The 22,499-nt window shown below is 41.4% G+C and overlaps 1 protein-coding gene across 3 annotated transcripts in view; it reads right to left on the bottom strand.

Annotated features, from left to right (window-relative positions):
• The window catches only part of RAB5A (RAB5A, member RAS oncogene family), a 35,073-nt gene that overhangs the window by 2,507 nt on the left and 10,067 nt on the right, over positions 1–22,499 (bottom strand). For 2 of the 3 annotated variants that reach the window (XM_008072477.2, XM_021706145.1), the window contains 3 exons: positions 4,400–4,551; positions 3,978–4,100; positions 1,540–1,633 (listed from right to left, as the gene is read on the bottom strand). In XM_008072477.2, the coding sequence (XP_008070668.1) occupies positions 1,540–1,633; positions 3,978–4,100; positions 4,400–4,551 (369 nt within the window). The remainder of the gene's footprint in view (positions 1–1,539; positions 1,634–3,977; positions 4,101–4,399; positions 4,552–22,499) is intronic. The other variant, XM_021706146.1, reaches the window with a different exon arrangement.

Below are 22,499 nucleotides of genomic sequence, written 5' to 3'. Positions count from 1 at the left end.
CCGTGGTTACTCTTGCTATGGTAAGGCTAACCCCATCACGGCCCTGGTGCGGGTAATTGGGGCGGAAGGCACTCTACTTCCAAGTCTGATCACCGCGTTGTGCTTTGGGTCTTTTATTCTTTATTCTACACATTCCATTCCAACCGGCATTCACCATCTTTAAAAATCCGCTGCTAAGTTGGGCAATGGGACTGGAAGCCAGGGGCAGTGAAGTTGGAAAAGAAGCCTCTTCTTGGGTCACTTCTCCAGGACTCTGGGAAGGCAGACAAATGGCAAGAACGGATCTGCAAGCAAAGCCCCATGGTGCTCCCCTTTTCTAAGGGTTCTCTGAATTTAGGTCTGAGTGAGATCAGGAGGCTGAAGAAAATTAACCAGAATGAGGAACTTGTTAGTCTCTGATCGCTTAGAACTGTTGAGTGCACCATGTGATCTAAGTTACTAATCTTGTTAGGAAATGGAAAGGCTACAATCCATTTACATTTGGAACTTAAGAAGGACAATATTCTAATTTCAGGAAAAAAATAACTCTAATATGCAGGCACTAATTGGAAAAATAACCTTATTAGCACATTTTAAAATCCATCAGGTGCAGTCCTACGACGATACAAAAGGTTGAAAAAGTCTGTGCTGATTTGAAGCCTGTACCTCCCTGTTTTCTTTTTCTTTCTTTTTTTTTTTTTCTTTTGAGTCGGAGTCTCCCTTTGCTGCCCAGACTGGAGTGCAGTGGCACGCTCATGGTCACCGCAGCCTCTACCTGCTGAGCTCAGGCGATCCTTCCACCTCAGCCTTCCAAGTAGCTGGAACTACAGGTGTGTGCTACCACACCTGACTAATTTTGATTTACTGTAGAGATGAGGTCTTGCCAATGGCCATTACAACAGTTGAAAGTACCTTCAAGCAAGGAAGAGAACTGTGTGAGAGCAAATGCCTCCCCTCCCCGGGCTAAAACATGAAGAGTGGACACTTCTTTCCCTTTTTCCCTAAATCCTGGTGCTCTAAATAAAATCTTCTCCCTTGTATTAATTTGTCAGTCTGGATACTTATGTATCATGTACTTCTCTGAGTTATACTTATCAATAATCTGATTTTAAAAGATCCTGAAAAACAAGAATAGTGCTCTCTGTTCAAGACAAAGAGATAAGGCTACTGATCAATAAGAATTCTTACTATACCTAAATGCTGCATTGATAAATACTGCTCTGAAAATAAATAAATAAATATTGCTCTGAGTTTGTCTTCCTTTTTTATAAAAAGTGTAACCAAACATAAAAACATGTATTCAAATTTCTCAGTGAAATCTTTGAAAAATTTACCCGCTTTGGGTCAAAATCCAGGTTTAGCTTACCTGGAAGAAGCTCACCTACCTAATAGGTGAATTTACCAAAAAACTATTGTCTGGTGGAAGGGACCTAGAAAAGTAGTATCATTATTAAAAGAATAAAATCCATTCAAGAATTTTTTTAAGAGAGATAGTCAAACCAATTATGCCCCACATTTGTTTTGCCTATATTCATCATTTGAAAAAGTTATGAATCTTACCTATTGCCATGAATATTTCATTTACATTCATTGATGTTTTAGCTGACGTCTCCATGAATAATAAACTGTTGTCATCTGCATAGGACTGTGCTTCCTGTTTACAGAACAAAGAATGAGATATCTGTTGGGCATATACATCTTTATTTGCTATACAAAAAAATGAGGCTTCCTTATACTACTCCACCCTGATTGACGATGATCAACAACTGTGTGTAATAAGCCACAACAAAGGTGAAAGCGCTATGTAAGATAATTTCATAATGGAATATTTTCGTTTTTGCCTTCACTTCTTGCATTAAAGCTACTTTCAAATAATCAGCTCTGGACGGTAGGGGGGTGGTGTGGATACTCCTGCTCTGAATATAAAACTCTCTCTGATCTCAACAGCCATTTCTAGTTACACTTACTACCTGCAATGAAAAGAAAGGGAAAGCAAGTATCCAATACCGGCTTCAACCACTAAATGACACCCTTGTATTTAACCTGGAGTGACTTCCATAGCAACACTGTGATTCTGAATATATCATGAATCATTCCTGTGGAAATTACATCGCTGCCCTACATTTTTGTCATGCTTTTAGAGTTTACAGATATTATTACCTTTGGTCCTCACAGCTGTCATGAGAGGCAGCCAATTATCTTTCCCATGTGACAAAGAAACAACTGAGGTTCCTTTAAACTATTACGCGACAAGGCCACTTCTGCCGGCACTGTAAGTGCTTGTTCTACCACTCTATGCTGGGAAGGTCACTGTCTTGGAAAGTGGAGCAGACGCAACCACACCTCACGTAGTTTTCACAAGTAAATGAAAGGACAAGTGTAATATGCTCAACTGAATATCTCATGGTGCAAGAAAAACTAGTTACTTTCTCTCACTGCTCATATTCCATGCATTGCTGTCATCAACAAAGAAGATTCCCCCACCACTGATGCAACACACATGATGGCCACAACCAAATCTCTGGGGTAGACAAGCCAAAGCGCAGGAGAACAGGCATGGTTTCAACAGGCCCAGGTAAAGGACTTGCTTCTTTGTTCACTGACTGCAACTGCTCTGTTTTGTAGCAGGGAACATTCTGAATTAGCTATCGCAGATGACATACAGACCCAAACTGAATTTTTTTTTTTGAGACAAGTCTTGCTGTGCTCCAGGCTGGAGTGCAGTGGTACAATCTTGGCTCACTCCAGCTTCAACCTCCTGGGCTCATGGGATCCTCTTGCCTTAGCCACCCCAGTAGCTAAGACAGGCTTGCACCACCATGCCTGGCTAATTTTTAAATTTTCTATAAAGATAGGGTCTTGCTATGTTGCCCAGGCTGCTCTCAGGCAATGCTCTGCCCTTGGGATTATAGGCGTGAGCAACTGCGCCCAGCCAAACTGGATTTTGTGTGCCTTCAATTTTGAAAGTCCTCTTAAAAACAACTACATGACTGTTTGTACATACACATAAAGATAAGCACATGCTGCCATATATTCATAGGTGTGTAGAAACAGGTCCGGAAGAACATGAGTTAAAATATGTGTGTGAGCCAGGCTCGGTGGCTCAGCCTGTAATCCCACACCTTTGGGAGGCTGAGGTGAGTGGATTGCCTGAGCCCGCGGGTTCGAGACCCGCCTGGGCAACTTGGCGAGACCTCATCTCTGCAATAAATCAAAAAATTAGCCGGGCGTGGTAGCGTGCGCCTGTAATTCCGGCTACTCAGAAGGCTGAGGCGGAAGGATTGCCAGAGCCCAGCAGGTCGAGACTGCGGTGGCCAGGAGCGGCCACTGCACTCCAGTCTGGGCGACAGAGTGAGACTCCAACCCCGAAAAAAAAAAAAGAAAAGAAAAAAGAAATATGTGTGTGTAAGGCCGGGCATGGTGGCTCTCACCTATAATCCCAGCACTTTGGGAGACCGAGGTGAGAGAACTGTCTGAGTCCATGGGTTCAAGAACAACCTGGGCAACTTGGCAAAACGTCATCTCAACAATAAATCAAGAAAAATTAGCCAGGCATGTTGATGCACGCCTGTGGTTCCAGCCACTTGGAAGCTGAGGCAGAAGGATCACCTGAGCCCAGCAGGTCGAGGCTGCGGTGGCCATGAGCATGCCACTGTACTCTAGCCTGGGTTACAGAGTGAGTCTCCAACTCAAAAAAAAAAAAAGTGTGTGATTTTTTTTTTTTTCCACTGTGAACAATTACTTCTTTTGTAATTGTTTAAGTCTACAAAACCTTTCGATGAATGTATACATTACATTAATGAAAAGGTATTTAAAAATTCAGGTTTACCAGGAGAAACATTTTATTACATATAGTACTTCACAAATACTTTAGAAACCTATACTTACTATTACTACTTCCATGACCTAAAACTGTAACTACTAATTCAAGTGTTGATATAAAACAAATCTGTTTTTTAAAAAAATGTGCCTTCAAGTGAAAGTGAAATTCCACATACCTGGAAGTCTACAGCTCTTTTATTTGCTAGGTCAGCCTTGTTTCCTGATAAAGCTATTACAATGTTAGGACTTGCTTGCCTCTGAAGTTCTTTAACCCAATTTTTTGCTCTTGCAAAGGACTCCTGTTAAACAAAGAAACAGCTATTTGGCACAGGTTCAGAAATGGTTAGGAAGCATCTTTGTGACACAAAGCATTAAAAGATTGTCCAATGTGGCTCTGTGAGAGAAATTCTTAGGACCTGTATTATTTGAGACACTTTCATTTTTTCTAAATCAGATTTTCTAACTCACTTTTCCACAGAAAGTTCATGACTGACTAACAAAAATAAAAGACTTAAAAAAATCTTTTCTCTAATCAAAATTCTGAACAACAAGAATGGATATTCAAACTAGTTTCACCATGGAAAGCACTGGCACTTACCTCATTTGTGATATCATACACAACTATGGCGGCTTGCGCTCCTCTGTAATACATTGGGGCTAGGCTATGGTATCGTTCTTGGCCAGCTGTATCCCAGATTTCAAACTTTACTGTAGTGTCATCAAGACACACAGTTTGGGTTAGAAAAGCAGCTGAAAGAAGAGAATGTCTGCAATAAATTTTATTATTTCTCCAAATGTTTTCATAATATAGAAAAGGTCTGCTTGCATATATCAAAATATCACTGTGCTCCATAAATATGCACAACAATTATGTTAGTAAAAAATAGTATTACATAAAAAGAAAATACCTGGAAATTCGAATACTGCATATCCAGTTATTAACTGCTTTAAATACTTGCAAAGTTGTGCTTCAAAGCTATATACATATGGTAATATATAAGACCTTTATAGTGAACTCACAGATTGAAAAAGTTTTTCTGCATTTTAAAAACGATCATTACATTAAGTAACCTTAAGACCACATTTCTAAATTGTTTTGCAATTAACAAATTGTACATTGTTACAGTCTCCTTGCTTTTACTGGAATATTCTGGTGATTTAGCCCTAGTCCATTACCACCAAATTAATATTTTTGTTCTATTATCTTTTAGAACATTATGACACATCGATTTTGATAAGCATTATTCCCTTAACCTATATTTAATTTGTTAAGTAGATTCAACATTCACACTTTTCTTTTTCATTCCTTGCCCTAAGAATTTTTTGAACCTTTCGTTTTTACCTAGCTTTTCTATGATTCTCATTTTAACACTAAGATAGTACCATTATAGGTCAGGCACAGTGGCTCATGCCTGTAATCCCAACACTCTGAGAGGTTGAGGCAGGAAGACCACCCGAGTCCAGGAGTGTGAGACCAGCCTGGGCAACACAGCAAGACCCCATGTGTGTGTGCATGCATGTGTGTGTCTATGTACATATATAATTACACCATTATAAAATGATATTTTAATGTTAAAAGGCCCCCACACAGCCATTTTTAGCAGTGTGCAGGCTGACAGTGATCACACCTTACGATCTCTTCCCTCTGTCACTGCTAGTGACGCTCCATCAACCATAAACTGGTGTGCTCCTCCCTTCTACCTTCAAGGTGTGATGCTCAAATCCTTTTCTCAAACTGGTATGGACTCAAATTGCAAAATGTTCTAAAATTGTCACACTATGCAAACAATTATGACCCATTTCTCTAAATCGTATCAGTTTATACAGTGACGTCAATCTCTCATAAGAGATTTGACTAGCTAATATTAAATATGCTAAACAAGCCAAGTCTAATTAGATATATCTCTTTTACATTACATTTACTTTCATTATTTTCTTTGGTGTCAAAAGGTTACTGGCTTTTAGTACCGCAACTAAAATTTTCTGAATTTTGCAAACGTTGTAACTGGAAATGTCTTCATTCTGACCTAGATTCTAATTAACAGCTCTATGAATCCTCATTAGTCATAGTTAAAATATATTCCAGTTCAGTTCAAGCTTCTTATATCAAAAAAAATTAGAAGAATTATCTATTGTCTTAAATCTTGTGTTTATGGTACGGGATACCCAAAAAGCACTATGTCACTTTTTCACTGTCGTGAAAGGTTCTCCCGTAGGATCAAAAAACATTTTTAAACACCTAAAATTAAGTCTCTAGGATAGTATTCCTTTATCAACAAAAAGGAAGAAAACGGATCATGGAATATAAGCCTTTTCTCATGTACAGTATGATGTAAACTAGCTTAAAAAAAGAATTAAAATTTGCATGGGTACTTGGTCTTCTCTTTTAGACATACTATGACCACAAAAAACACAACATTCACTTATACTTCCATAAATCAACTCCAGGCTCAGGGAAATAGCTAACTGTCTCACCTATATGAGGAACATATATGAGAGGGATTGGTTCTCGGAACCCCTGAGGATACCACAATACAAGGATGATCAAGTTGAAGACTTTAAAGGCGAATTATTTGCATATGCATATGTAATATACATGTAAATCACCTCCGGATTACTTGTAATCCCGAATACAGTGACTACACATCCACCCCTTCACGCCCACACGGATTCAGTGTAGTACTCAGTGCACAGCAAATTCAAGTTTTACTTTTTCAATTATGCCACTTTTCCCCTCCTAAATATTTTCGACCCGCAGAGCAAGTTGTATGCACAAACAGAGAGGACCAACTCTATTAGTGATGCTGCCTTAAAGGAAATACAATCTGATTCTCAAACCAGTTAAAGATCTCACAAAAGGCCACCAATCTTTTTTATCAATATATACCCAAAAAAGACAAATAAAATACAAGCAAAGAAATTCCAACAAGTACTTTATAAAAGAATAGCCCGTAACCAAATAGATTCTTTCAGAAAAACAAAACTATTATACCAATAGGCTGATAAAGAAAAATCATTTTCACTACTTCAAAGGGAAATCTGAGTCAATCAACATCCATTCCTAATAAGTGCATAGGATTTTTCCTTGAAATTTATAGTAAGTCCCATACTTAAACCTGAAATCAGCATTATGCTTAACAGCAAAGCAAGCAATCTCTAAACCTAGGAACATACAAAAATGCCCATTATCACCATAATTTAATACATTTCATATATCCTTATATATGAAATAAATTATCGAAAGGAGACATTATTTGAAAGAGACTAGACTGTCATGAAAATCCAAAGGCATCAGCTGGATCAGGTAATGATGAATTCTTGAACGTGGCTGGAACAGACCCAAGTCAACAGCCTTACAATACACTGGAAATAGCCAGGTGGAAACACGCTGCAAAGGGAATGGATGCCAATCAGACGAACAAAGAACATGAACGCCCCATTCATTCCTCCTCCACTGAGAAACCCTCCTCCATCTCACCCCAGCTGGCATCTCCCACGTCTGTATTCCGAGCGCCCTGTGTAACAACATGCCTCAAGCTTTTCATATCACTGGTTTAGAGATCTTCCCTTCTCCTTGACTGAGAGTTCCCTGACAAATGGCTACAGGTTGAGTATCTTTCATCTGAAATGCCTGGGACCAGAATGTTTCAGATTTTGGATTTTTTCAGATTTTGGAATATCTGCATATATGAAATGAGTATTACGGGGAAGGAACCCAAATCCAAACAGGAGATTCATTTATGTTTCAAATACCCCTTATACACATAGTTTGAAGCTAATTTTACACAATACTTTAGATAATTGTGTGTATGAAGCAAAGTTTGTGTACACTGAATCATCAGAAAGCCAAGGTGTCAGGTGTGGAATTTCCCACCTGTGGCACCGTGTTGACCACAAGTGTTGGATTTTGGAGTATTTCAGATTAGGGATGCTCAATCTGTATTAGCTTTTCTCTGTATGCCAGCATCTAATAGAAATCCTTGTTCATAAAGATGTTCACAAATTATGGCTAAAAAAATGAAGTTCATAAAAGATATATGGAACAATTTAAGGGCTATTTCAAGATAATGCTTGAAAAGAGAATGCCCAAATGTGAAAAAATAAATACTTCAATAAGCCTCTCCCTAAGTTATAACTAATACAATCTCAAAAACACTATCAGGATACTTTAAATTTGGTAACACTGTGCTATCGTTCATGTGGTATGAAAAACAAAGCAGGCCGGGTGGTGACTCATGCCTATAACCCAGCTCTTTGGGAGGCCGAGGTGAGAGGATTTCCTAAGCCCATGGGTACGAGATCAGCCTGGGCAACTTGGTGAGACCTCATCTCTACAGTAAATCAAAAAATTAGCTAGGTGTGGTGGTACACGCCTGTAGTTCCACCTACTTGGAAGGCTAAAGGGAAGGTTCGCCTAAGCCCAGCAGGTCGATACTGGGGTGGCCGTGAGGGTGCCACTGCACTCAGCCTAGGTGACAGAATGAGATTCCAACTCAAAAAAAAAAGGAAAAGAAAAACAAAGCAAATGTGGAAGAGGAGAAAGAGTCCAAATTAAAGGCCCAAGGAAGTAAGTTTTACAAAAAGGTCGAGTGCAGTGGCTCAAACATGTAACCTCAGCACTTTGGGAGACTGAGGTGAGAAAAATGAATGAGCCCGGAGTTCAAGACCAGCCTGGGCAACAGTGAGACCTTTCCTCTACAAAATTAACTGGGCGTGGTGACATGTGCCTGTAGTCCCAGCTACTCAGGAGGCTGAGGCAGGAGATTCACTTGAGCCCATGAGGCCAAGGACGCAGTGAGCTGTGATTGTACCATTACATTCCAGCCTGGACAACACAGTGAGACTTTGACTCAAAAATAAAAAGTTTTACAGTATATCAAAAACAATGAAAAGTCTTGCACTGTAACAAGGACAGAATTACTACTAGAACAAGATAGCCCAGGATTATGATAAACTCTTGATATATACAACATATGCCAAGACTTTCTTCATAACTCCCCAAAGTCCTCATGTTTTCAAATATTACTATAGTGTTTATCTTTCCCCATAAAATTCAGTTTAGTATAACTCATTTCAGTAACATCGGCAGATCCTTAGTGCTCCTTAAAAATACAAGTCATAGCCGGGCTCGGTGGCTCAGCCTGGAATCCTGCGCCTTTGGGAGGCTGAGGTGAGTGGATTGCCTGAGCCCACGGGTTCGAGACCCGCCTGGGCAAGTTGGTGAGACCTCATCTCTACAGTAAATCAAAAAATCAGCCGGGTGTGGTAGCGCGCGCCTGTAGTTCCAGCTACTCGGAAGGCTGAGGCGGAAGGATCGCCGGAGCCCAGCAAGTTGAGGCTGCGGTGGCCGGAAGCGTGCCACTGCCCTCCAGCCTGGGCGACAGAGTGAGACTCCAACTCAAAAAAAAAAAAAATACAAGTCATTCAGAGTTATATAAATAAATTCTGCCACTGAAAATATAAACAACCACATCAATGCTGTAGCAACATTAACCAACCACAAACTTACCTGAATCTGCCAAACCACTTTAATTTATCCAAAACGTCTATTTTCTGGCTAAGAACCATCACTTTCTTAGACCTCTTCGTTTTCTCTTCACTTCCATCACCAGCACTAGCAGTTGGTTTTCTTTTCGGGCCCATATTTCACAAAGAAACAGCTTTTATCACTTCAAGAGTTACTGTGTACACGACGACAAGTAGAGAAAAACAAAGCTGTGTTGAGATGCGGTGCTGGCCTGTCTGATAGGCTCCCTCTTTGAGCTATACACAATCAGCTACTACTGCAAGCCTGGCAGCAAGCAACAGTTCAGCCTCAGCAAAACGACAAATGACTTTAGCACAGGCCTTGGTGCCGGTTGCCAATAGGTGAAATCTGCAAATACCAAAGGCCTGTGATATGTAAGACCCTAATACATCATCAGAGACACTGCAGTACACTGGGCAAGGAAAAGAACATCCGAGTCAACGGCATCAAACCGAAGGTTAACAGTTAAACAAGGTTAAACCCATCTACTGCTAAAATGATTCTACATGAATTAAACAAGGGGGAAAATACAAAAACCGAGGAACCAATACCACTCCAACCCCAGCTTATTTCTCAAATTTGACAGGAAAAAATGACTTATATTAGAACAGACCAAAAATTGTATTTAAGACTATAGGTTTGACTTGAATAATTTGAGACTTTAGGTTTACAAAATACACACCGTATATCCACAACAAAAGGTCCAACACAATGAGAAAAATTTCTGTAATGGATGCTAAAGAATTAATGTTTTTTGTTTTGTTTTGTTTTGTTTTTGAGTTGGAGTCTCACTCCATCGCCCAGGCTGGAGTCTCTCTCCATGCCCAGGCTGGAATACAATGGCACACTCACGGCCACCCAAGTATCAACCTGCCGGGCTCAGGCGATCCTTCCACCTCAGCCTTCCAAAAAGCCAGAACTACAGGTTTGAGCTACAATGCCCAGCTAAATTTTTATTTATTTATTTATTTATTTTTAATTGTAGAGGTGAGGTCTCGCCAAGTTGCCCAGGCTGGTCTTAAATCCGTGGGCTCAGGCAATCGTCTCACTGCGGCCTCCCAAAGTGCTGGGATTACAGGCTTGAGCCACTGCGCCTGGCCAGAATTAATGTTTTTAATATAAAGAAAGCTCATGTAATTCTTAAGAAAAACTTTAAAAGCTTCAAGGATAAATCTATAGGGACAATTCACAAAAATAATAACAAAAGTTCATGTAATTCTTCTGAAAAACTTTAAAAGCTTCAAGGATAAATCTATAGGGACAATTCACAAAAATAATAACAAAAGTAGACACCATCAGTAGTGGCCAACAAAATCACCCACAAAGCAAAAACAATCTTTATCTCCCAAATTAGTATAATGAAAAAATAAAAACAAAAAGAGGACTTGGCAAAAGTCCTTGCACTGCTGGCGATTGTGTAAGTACTCTTTTGGAAAGAATTTTGGCAACACATAGCAAAGGCATGAAAATGGAATCTCATGGAATCTCTAAAAGATGGTGTGAGGCGGGAAAGGAGGGAGAACAAACCTGTATGCTCAAAGAATTTAAAAGTATGTACCAGTTAAAAAACTCTAGGCTGGGTTCGGTGGCTCAGCCTGTAATCCCAGCAGTTTGGGAGGCCGAGGTGAGTGGACTGCCTGAGCCCGCGGGTTCAAGATCTGCCAGGGACCTTGGCGAGACCTCATCTCTACAATAAATCAAAAATTAGTCGGGCATGGTAGTGCACGCCTGTAGTTCCAGCTACTTGGAAGGCTGAGGTGGAAGGATAGCCAGAGCCCAGCAGGTCGAGGCTGCGGTGGCCGGGAGTGGCCACTGCACTCCAGTCTGGGTGACAGAGTGAGACTCCAACTCAAAAAGAAAAAAAACTCTAAATGTATAAATGAAAAAAATGCCAGTAATTAAATATTTAATAATCACTGAGTAGCAATTAAGACTGGGTATAAAATAACTTAGTTGATTGGCAAGAAGCAAAATATATTTTAAAATTCCTGGTAGAAATAGGGTACATATAAAAACATGAAAAAAAATGCGGGTAAGAAGAAGCTAAAAGGCCAGGATGCAGTGACTAGAGTAGGGAAGGGTCTTGCTCAAGATCTTGGAGTAGCCCAGAGGCTTCGGATCATAAAATTCAAACTGGAGATCCTACATGTAGTGGAAACAAAGATCTTTAGAGCCAAAGAATTCAATGAATGAGTTCAATGGATCTGGATGGCGGAAAGTGCCAAGCAACAACAAGAATCTGGTACTGGCCGGGCATGGTAGCTCATGCCTATAATTCCAGCTCTTTGGGAGGCCTAAGTGAGAGGACTGCCTGAGCCCACAGGTTTGAGACTAGCCTGGGCAACTTGGTGAGACCTTATCATTACAATAAATCAAAAAATTAGCCGGGCATGGTGGTGTCTACCTACAGTTCCAGCTACTTGGAACTGAGGCTGAAGGATCACCTGAGCCTAGCAGGTGGAGGCTGAAGTGGCCATGAGTGTGCCACTGTACTCTATCCTGTGTGACAGGGTGAGAACTCCAACTCAAAAAAAAAAAAGAATCAGGTACCAAGCTATCAGGGCAGACGGAAATTAGTTTGCTGGGGAAATTAGTACTAACGGCTGAAATCCAACATAACAGATTTCCTCAGACAGATGAGCACTAACTTCAGATGATAAAATTATACATAGAGAAGAATATATGGTGGCCTAGAGCTGACAAAAGACAAAAGACAAATGGAGGTCATTCTAACTTCCCATAACACCGTGTGTACACAGGAAGCACCCACTGGATGATGGCAGGAGAGAAACTCATGTAAGTAGTTAGGAAAGTCACATTTCAATTAATGCAAGGAGGAAGAGAGAAAAGGAGATAAAAGTAGAGCAGGACAAGGAGTGAAGTGACCAGAGGCCTGTGACTAAACCCAAACAGAAAATACTCCGATGGCCTGGCAACAAGGTAAAAAATTACTATATCGGTAATAGATAGGAAGACAGCAAGCTTCCCCAAGGTAAATCTATCTGAAGAGGATTCAAATCCGTGAGCATTGGATCGATACCTAGAATATAAGGACTCCTGCTATAACGCAGCAACAACAAAAACCTAACAGAAAATAAAAGGACTTGAACAGACATTTCTCCAATGAATACACACAAATGGCCAATAGACACTTCAGGGAAATGCAAATCAAAACCAGAAGTTACCATTCACTGCCATTAGAATAGCCAGTATCAAAACAAGAGAAAAGTGCTGGTAAAGAGGTCGAGTAACTAGAACTGCTGTGCCAGTGCTCTGGAAATCTGTATGGGGATTCCTCAGAAGTATCAGAAATAGAACTGCCATATGATCCAGGGACTCAAACAGTACTCATACACCAATATCCATAACAGCATATTCACACAGATGAACAAAATGTAGTTGACACATACAATGGAATAGGAACCAGCCTTAAAAAGGAAAGAAATTCTGACACATGCTACAACATGGATGAACCTTGAGGATGTTATGACAAATGAAATAAGCCTGCCAAAAAAGTAAAAATAAGCCAGGCACGTGGTTTATGCCTATAATCCTAGCACCTTGGGGAGGCCGAGCTGAGAGGACTGCTTGAGCCCAGGAGTTTGAAAAAAGCCTGGGCAATAAAGCAAGTCCTCATGGCTACAAAAAAAATCAAAAAGTAGCCAGATGTGGTGGTGTGTGCCTGTTTTAAAAATTGTGGGAGTACCAGCTACTACTGGAAGGGTAAGGCAGAAAGATCACCTGAGCCCAGAAAGTTGAACCTGCGATGAGCCACGAGCGTGCCATTGCACTCCAGCCTGGGTGACAGTGAGACCTGACTCAAAGGGAAAAAAAAGGTACAAATACTATATGATTCCACTTAGTGAGGTAACTACAGCAGTCACATTCAGAGACAAAAATCTGGTGGTTGCCAGTGGTTTGGGGGAGGGAGTAGCAACTGTTTAATGTGTATAGAGTTTCTGTTAGGGAAGATAAGTTCTGGATGGTTACACAACATTGTGAAAGTACTTAATGGTAATACTTAAAAATAGCTAAAATGGCATAAATTTGGGATTACAGATATTTTACCAAAATTTTTGAAATTCCATGAGTAGCACTCAAAGGTAATAGTTGCCAGATGAATTAAAACTTGAAAAATATTAATGATATGTAGGGAGGAGTTTGTACAAAGTAAAGAGAAATGCTGAGCACAGTGGTTCACGCCCGCCATCCCAGCACTTTGGGAGGTGGAGGCAAGAACTGCCTGAGCCCAGGGGTTTGAGACCAGCCTGGGCAACACACAGCGAGACCTTGTCTTGGGCATGGTGGTGCATTCCTGTGGTTCCAGCTACTTGGAAGGCTGAAGTGGAAGATCTCCTGAGGCCAGCAGGTCAATCCTGTGGTAGCCATCAGCAAGCCACTGTACTCCAGCTTGGGTGACAGAAGGAGACGCCTACTCAAAAAAAAAAAAAATGAGGTGAATAATAAAAATTAACTAGTATTTCTCCAACGTTATCTAGGAGAAAGAATTTTTTTAAAAGAAACTAATTCATACAATTTTTTTCAGAAATAATCCAAGAAGCTGGGTGTGGTGACTCACACCCATAATCCCAGCACTTTGGGTGGTCAGGTGGGAAGATGCTTGAGCCCAGGAGTTTGAGACCAGCTTGGGCACACTGTGGGACTTTGTCTCTACAAAAAAATTTTTTTAATTCTCCAAGTGTGGTGACATGCACCTATACTCCCAGTCAACTGGGAGGCTGACGAGGGAGTAACTGCCCTAATTGTACCCAGGAGTTGGAACAAGTCCTTTGTTCATGTACCATGCCACTGCACTCCAGTCTGGGTGACAGTGAGACTCTGACTCAAAAAAAAAAGAGAAAGAAATGAAATAAGGGAAGCCAACGCTTTTTACTATCACAGCTTGACTTTGACAGCTACCCTTAAGGGATATCCAATTCTAAGGGCATTTAATGCACCCGGACAAGCAGGGCATGCTAGCTCACACCTGTAATCCCAGCGCTTTGGGAGGCAGAGGCAAGAGGACTGCCTCAGCCCAGGGATTAGAGACTAGCCTGGGCGACTTGACGAGACCTCATCTCTACAATAAATCAAAAAATTAGCCAGGCACGGTGGCACATGCCTGCGGTTCCAGCAGCTACTTGGAAGACTGAGGCAGAAGGATCGCTTGAGCCCAGAAGATCAAGGCTGCAGTGACCATGTTCACGTCACTGTACTCCAGCCTGAGCGAGAGTGAGACTATGAGTCAAAAAGACAAAAACACACCAGGGCATAAGATAGGACATAAAACAGTCACATGTCACCAGTTAAACATTACCACAGTAGGCATTTCTGACAGTACACTGATAGACAATGTTTTAAAATTAACCTTAAAAATTTGGTTAGAGCCGGGCTCGGTGGCTCAGCCTGTAATCCCACGCCTTTGGGAGGCTGAGGTGAGTGGACTGCCTGAGCCCGTGGGTTCGAGACCCACCTGGGCAGTGAGACCTCATCTCTACAATAAATAAAAAAAAAAAAAATCAGCTGGGCTTAGTAGCGTATGCCTGTAATTCTGGCTACTTGGAAGGCTGAGGCGGAAGGATCGCCGGAGCCCAGCAGGTCGAGGCTGCGGTGGCCGGGAGCGGCGACTGCACTCCAGTCTGGGCGACAGAGTGAGACTCCAATTCAAAAAAAAAAAAAAATTTGGTTAGTATTAAGTTAGTGCCCCAAACCTGATCACCCCAGAAAGAAGTGATAAGGCCAGCATTTGAACATTCAGGGCTAGGAGCCTGTGGTTCCCTCAACAAGGGGCATAATCCTAAGAAAGTCTGTTCGCTAGATTGAATGTACATAGTAGGAATGGACCCAAACTGAATTGGGAAGAAGAATGAAGGCACACATCACAGAGACGGTAAAAAAAAGACAAAGGACTGAGGTTGTTACAAATTATTGACTAGAATCAGATAAAGGCTCCCAAACAAATATCAACAGAGTAAAAAAGTTAATGAACTCAGCTTTAAGGGATATATATGTGTATATGTCTATACAAGACACGTTATCTACAGACAACAGATACTTCACCAAGTAGTTCAAAAGTGCTTTATCAGTCGGGCTCGGGGACTCAGCCTGTAATCCCAGCACTTTGCGAGGCCAAAGTGAGTGGACTGCCTGAGCCTACAGGTTCGAGACCCACCCGGGGAACTTGGCGAGACCTCATCTCTACAATAAATCAAAAATTAGCCGGGCGTAGTGGCACGTGCCTGTAGTTCCAGCTACTTGGAAGACTGAGGCAGAAGGATCGCCGGAGTCCAGCAGGTCGAGGCTGCGGTGGCCGAGAAAGTGCCACTGCACTCCGGTCTGGGCGATGGAGTGAGACTCCAACTCAAAAAAAAAAAAAAAAAGTACTTTATCAAACTCCTAAAATGTGCAAGAATGACACGTGGGCTATTTTGCAAAAGAGAATTCCTTCCCCCTTCTCCTTAATGATATCTATCCTTTCTCCTGGTTCAAGAATCAGTTTATAATGCTTTCCAGTGTTTGAGGGAATCTTCCAGACCTTTTAAAAATCCACTGTCACCATTGTTTTGTTAAGCACTGGCCAGGCAATGTGTTCTTTGAATTATGGCCACCATGTTTTCTTAGCTTTAGCCCCCTTCCCTATCGTGGGGAGGTGAATTTCCTGTCTCTCTCTAATTTACTTTCTAAATAAACTATATTTTCCAATCTAAAAAAAAAAAAAAACATTACCGGCCTTCAAAGTGATTCTTTCATGTCCAGTAATAAGCTTATCTACTAGGTGAACTTAAAAGTTCTAATATCTGAAAATTTTATGAAGGGAAAAGGCTAAAGGAAGGAGAAGAGAAGTGCTACACCCCAAATTAACAGTTAAAAGAGCCCAGCGTAGTTGCTCATGCCTGTAATCCCAGCACTTTGGAAGGTTGAGGAGAGAGGACTGTCTGCGCCCACAGGTTCAAGACCAGATGGGGCATTATGGCGAGACGTCTCCACACTAAGTAAAAAAATTAGTTGGGCGTGGTGACACGCACATTTGAGTCCAGCTACTTGGAAAGCTGAGGCAAAAGGATCGCCTGAGCCCAGCAGGTCAAGGCTGTGGCGGCCATGAGCATGCCACTGCACTCCTGCCCAGGTAACAGAGTAAGACTCCGACTCAAAACAAAAACAAAAACAAAACAGTTAAAAGAAACCTACAATCCCAGGACACAATTATCTATGCCAAGCAACTCCCAAGGAAATTGAGAGTGTCTCTAAGGAAGAAAAATAAAATGAAAACCGGAATCCTCTTGACTCCAGTCATTACATAAAATTCCTTTTGGTTCAGTAACCACTTCAGAAACTGATCTTACAAAAAAAAGTGCAGAAGAAAAACAATTCCACAAAGATATCGCCTATTAGATGATTACCCTAGATAGCAAACAAAAATGCAAACATTACTGGTGGGGCACAGTGGCTCACGCCTGTAATCCCAACACTTAAGGAGGCTGAGGTAAGAGGATTGCTTGAGCCCAGGAGCAATATAGTTAAGACCTCATCTTTACAAAAATTCAAAAAATCAGCCTGGCATAGTGGCATGTGCCTGTAGCTCCAGCTACTTGGAAGGCTGACACGGTAGGACTGCCTGAACCCAGGAGGTTGAGGTTTTGGTGAGCCGTGATTGTGCCACTGCACTCCAGCCGGGACTATAAAAGTATGAAAAGATGCCTGAGCTTGCTTATTGGGAAAAATAGTCTTGTCTAAAGGATGCAAGGATCTAAAGGTGTAACACTCTAGATAAGCAAAGTGAAGCCAGTTTGTGCCTTGCTGGAGAACTTTATTAGAATAACAACTTACCAGAATATACTCTCTGACAGAGCAGCCCACTTCTGGGAACTTACACTGCAGACATCCTTGGAGTGTGTGAGAATGACTGTGTATTAAATGCCTACAGTGCTGTATTATAGTACTACAGTGCTAAAATAGTCAAAGCATAAAACAATGTGCACATCTCAAATCAGAGGATGGGCTAAGTATATATAAACATGCTCTATGTAGAAATACTGTTACAATCAAGAAAGTGAGGATGCTTTCTCGAAATGGTTAGGTTCCAGGCAAATCTGCCAAGGAGGCTGCAACAAGATTTCCCACAGCACCATCTTCTCACACCATGACATTAACACTCTTCCCTGAATCTATATAAGCCTGAGACCAGAAGAAAATTGGTGCTGCCTGTGGCTTCTGGGGCTAAGTCACAAAAGGCCACCCAGCTTCCATCTAGTACTTTTGGGACACTCACTTTTGAACCCAGTCATCATACCGTGAGGGAAAACCCAGGCCAGGTGGCAAGGCCACACGCAGGCATTGCAGCTGACCACCCCAGCAAGGTCCCAACTAGCAACCAGCACCAAGTCCAGATACGCTGAGATGATTACAGCTCCAGCTCTGACTGTAAAAGCAGGAGAGATCAGACGGAGAACCACCTACTAAGCTCACTCACCAGAACCACGAAAGATGAAATAATGTGAAGTCTCTTAAGTTTTGGAGTCATGTTTCGCAGCAACAGGTAACTAAAACAGTATTAAAGTGAAAAATAAAAAGGGGGACAGAAGAATCTATAGATCTGAGTGTTAATATGAACTTTGCAAGGATGTACCACCAAGTAGCATCATCTTTGGGAGAAGAACTCAGTGGGGCTAGAAGAAGAGAGGAGAACTCCTCACTGTATCTTTTTAAACCTTCTGAATTGGACTCATGAGCGAACTATGAAATAACGAGTGCATGAGGAGGGCATAATTATGAAACTGATGATAATTTAGAAATGGGCAATTTAAATTTTTACCTAATATTCTTTTAACTTTTTTCAAAATACCCTCACATGATTTTCCTTCAATGATATATAAAATAAGAGGACCCACAGATATCAACTCCATGTTGTATAACAGGATGTTCGGCATGTATACCCTAATTCTAACTTTGAACCAGTTTTCCTAGTCTTATAGGTTCTTGAAAGGAAACACACACACACACACACACACACACACACACACACACACACACACACACACACACACGATATTCCAGAACACGAGCATGGCACTGAAGATCTGGTTTTAAAATCCAACTGTCATCTAGCTGTAAAACCTCAGGTAAATACTTAAGCTTTATTGTTTCAGTTTTCTTGTCTATAAAATTAGTACTTTCACATACAGTTATGGTAAGATACAGAGAAGACCTGTGAAAATGCTGTGTACGTTCCATGAATGTTATCGCACATTTGTAACCATTTTATTTTATTTTTTTGAGTTGGAGTCTGTCACCCAGGCTGGAATGCAATGGCATGGTCACACCCACCACAGCCTCAACCTGCTGGGCTCAGGATCCTTCCACCTCAGCCATCCAAGTACTGGAAAGACAGGTGTGAGCCATCGCACCTGGCTGTAACCATTTTAAGTATCCTGTCTTAAAATTGCCCTGTATTCTCTACAAGCCACGTTTCAAAAAGAACTGGCAAATGACTCAAAAAGAACTGGCAAATGCAATTCAGAAAGAATTCTCTCCACGATCCACCTCAAGCAGAAGCGACAGGAACAAGTGGAGCAAGTACTGCTCCAGTTTTGGGCAAAGGTGAAGCACACCTTTTGACTGGCAAGAGCAGAAGGTGTCTGATAAGATGCAGCGCCTAGAATCGCTACCAGACCACCCCTTCTCAGCCAGGACACTAAGGCCAAAGCCCCAGTGACTGCGGGTGTCTCGGGCTGCCACCCTCTCCCTCACCCATGCACCTCAGGGAGAGGAGGTTGCACTCAGCACACCCTCTTCAGATATTCTGTCCCCAGCCGAGGAGGACTTCTTTTCAAAGTGCAACACCCGACCTTCACAGCACCAACCTTCATCTTGAAGTGAAGAACTTAGTAACTAGGCAACCAGCACTGACCTTTACTTCCAGGTAGCCAATGAATTAAACAGGGATGGAAATCTCTGGAATCATTCACACTGCTTTCCTGGCTCTTTTACATCCTTATTCTCCTCCACAAAGAAGCTTGTTGAAAAGGCTCTCGCTATAATTCCAAATGATGTCGCCCTACCACAAAATTTTTTTTGAGTCTGTAGCCCAGACTGGAGTGCAGTGGCCTCCATCATGGGTCAACGAAGCCTCAACCACCTGAGCTCAGGTGATCCTCCTGCATCAACATCCTGAGTGACTGAGACTGCAAGTATGAGCCACCATGCCTGGCTAATATTTCTTTTTTTTTTTGTAGAGACAGGGTCTGGCTATGATGTCCAGGCTGGCTTCAAACACCTACGCTCAAGCAATACTCATGCCTGGGCCTCCCAAAGTACTGGTATTACAGACATGAGCTTCCACGCCTGGCCCATCAGAAATTAACTCAGCATGTTTCAAAAACAAAATTATATATATGCAAAATCAGATTATTATGGTGTAAGACACAAAAGGAGAAAAGTAAGAGTTTTCCAAAATTTCCCATATTTTTAATCAAGTAAAAAATCTTACTTATTCTATATTAGAAGCTAAATTTTTAAAAAGCTTACCCCACTACAGCAACCAAATATTACCAAAACCAAGTGTCTTTTATGTGCCTACAACTGTGTCTACAAAAATGTCAATTATCTGGAAACCTTAAATATTCAGAACACATAGAAGAAGCTGAAAGCTAGCAAAAATAGACTAAATGCAGTCAGAATAAATCTCACAAAGGCCATGTACTAAAACTTATGCATATGTACAGATTTTCTCAGAATACAACTGAGAATACTTTTTTTTTTTTTTGAGTTGGAATCTTAATCTGTCGCCCATGCTGGAGTGCAGTGGCACACTCACGGCCACCTCAGCATCGACCTGCTGGACTCTGGCGATCCTTCCACCTCAGCCTTCCAAGTAGCCAGAACTACAGGCATGTGCTACCACACCCGGCTAATTTTTCATTTATTGTAGAGACAAGGTCTCATCAAGTTGCCAGGGCTGGTCTACACTTTCTTTTTATCCTCGCTTGAGGATATAACTGATAAATAACAGCTAGATAAGCAGGAGATTTAGGCTTAATTTAAAAAGTGAGGCCAGGCGAGGTGGCCTTATCTCTATAATCCCAGTACTTTGGGAGGCCGAGGTGAGAGGGCAGCCTGAGCCCATGGGTTCGAGATCAGCCTGGGCAACTTTGCAAGACCTCATCTCTACAATAAAACAAACAAACAAACAAAATTAGCTGGGCATGGTGATGCATGCCTGTATTTCTAGTACTGGGAATGCTGAGGTGGAAGGATCACCTTAGCCCAGCAGGTTGAGGCTATGGTAGCCGTGATCATGCCACTGCACTCCAGTCTGGGCAACAGAGTAAGACTCTAACTCAAAAATTCTAAAAGGTGGTATATAATATTATTCTAATATATATAGTACCTGACACATTAATATTTACTCTATCTCCTATATTAAATCTAAAGATCATCTTTATTTCTGGTCCTTGGCAGTGTTAGGAGCTTGATAAATTTCAAGTAAATGAATTTCGACACCTACTACTAGGGAGGCAGTCCACTAAGTCAGAACTAGCTGGCAAAACCACCAAGCAGCTCTGAATACTTCAACAGCACCAGAGGGCATCAACTCATGCTCAGTGATTTCAAATCTTGAAGTAACTTTTAAGAGGAAAAAAGAATACGCTGTATCGACTGTATTGTTTAATGAGAGTGCACACTTTCAAGAACATCTGCTCTCCATGAATCCTTACCTAGTTTAACCCTCTCATTTTACAAATGTGTAAGCAGGGTTCACATAATCACTTATTCAAGGGTATAAGGATTAGAAGAACCAAGCACATGGACTTCCAATTCACAGGAATGCTTAAGCAGCCATATATAATAACATTTTAAACTAAGATATGGGAAAATAACTGATATTAAGACTTTAAAAGATCACTTATTTAGGTTTCAAGAGGTATGAACTGATATAAAATATTAAATCTCTACCAGCTTCTGAGTAACAACCTGTCAAATCCTGAATATGTGCTTTCTAGGAGGAAATAAATACTTTCACTTGACAGGAAATCATTAACTTCCCCTAATTTTAACTATACGTGTATCAGAAAGTACAACACGTATTTCAAAAATTTTATCTCATGAGTCAAAAATCACATGCTGGTTATTGGGTCTCTGGGGCTTCTGTTCTTTTTCAAAAGTACTTCTAACTACGTGCAGATGCAAAACATATAAAGGCACATTTAATACAAGTACAGACTACAATTATACAAACAAGTCATCTGAAGGCTAGAGCAAGGCCAACAGGAAAAAGCTTTCTACTACTGGGAAAACATGAGTCAGATTCAAATTTTCTGGATGATTTTTTATTTTCTGTTTAGGAAGCAACTGTATCCTGCCTCCTCCAGCTTCATTAAGGTACTACTAGCAAATAAAAATTGTGTATATTTGCTGGGTGTGGTGGCTCATGCCTGTAATCCCAGCACTTTGGGAGGCAAGAGGATTACCTAAACCCGGGGGGTTCAAGACCAGCCTGGGCAATTTGGCAAGACCTCATCTCTAAAATAAATTTTAAAAAATTAGCTGGGCATAGTGGCACACATTTGTAGTTCCAGCTACTTGGAAGGCTGAGGCGGAAGGATCGCCTGAGCCCAGCAAGTCAAGGCTGCGAGGCCGTGAGCGTGCCACTGCACTCCAGCCTGGGCGACAGACTCCAACTCCAACTCCAAACAAAAAAAAAGACGGGCATGGTGGCTGACGTCTGTACCCCAGCACTTTGGAAAGTCCAGGAGAGAGGATTGCCTGAGTCCAGGAGTCCGAGACCAGCCTGGGCAACGTGGTGAGACTTCGTCTCCACAATAAAAAAATCAAAAAATTAGCCGGCCATGGTGGTGCACGCCTGTGGATCCAGCTACTTGGAAGGCTGAGGCAGAAGAATCACCTGAGCACAAGTCGAGGCTGTGGTGTTCGTCAGCATGCCACCGCACTCCAGCCTGGGTGACAGAGACTTTGACTCGCAAAAAAAAAACTGTATATAATTAAGATATACAATATGATGTTTTGATGTATGTACACACTGGTGAGATGAATAAATCAAGCTAATCATGAATCTACCACTTCACAAACTTACCATTTTTTTAATGGTGAGAACAATTAAGATCTACACTTTTTTTTTTTTTGAGTTGGAGTCTCACTCAGTCACCCAGACTGG

This window comes from Carlito syrichta, unplaced genomic scaffold, assembly GCF_000164805.1.
Source record: "Carlito syrichta isolate Samal-C Ts95f unplaced genomic scaffold, Tarsius_syrichta-2.0.1 Scaffold315224, whole genome shotgun sequence".
NCBI lineage: Eukaryota > Metazoa > Chordata > Mammalia > Primates > Tarsiidae > Carlito > Carlito syrichta.
This window is presented reverse-complemented; position numbering and strand designations above follow the sequence as displayed.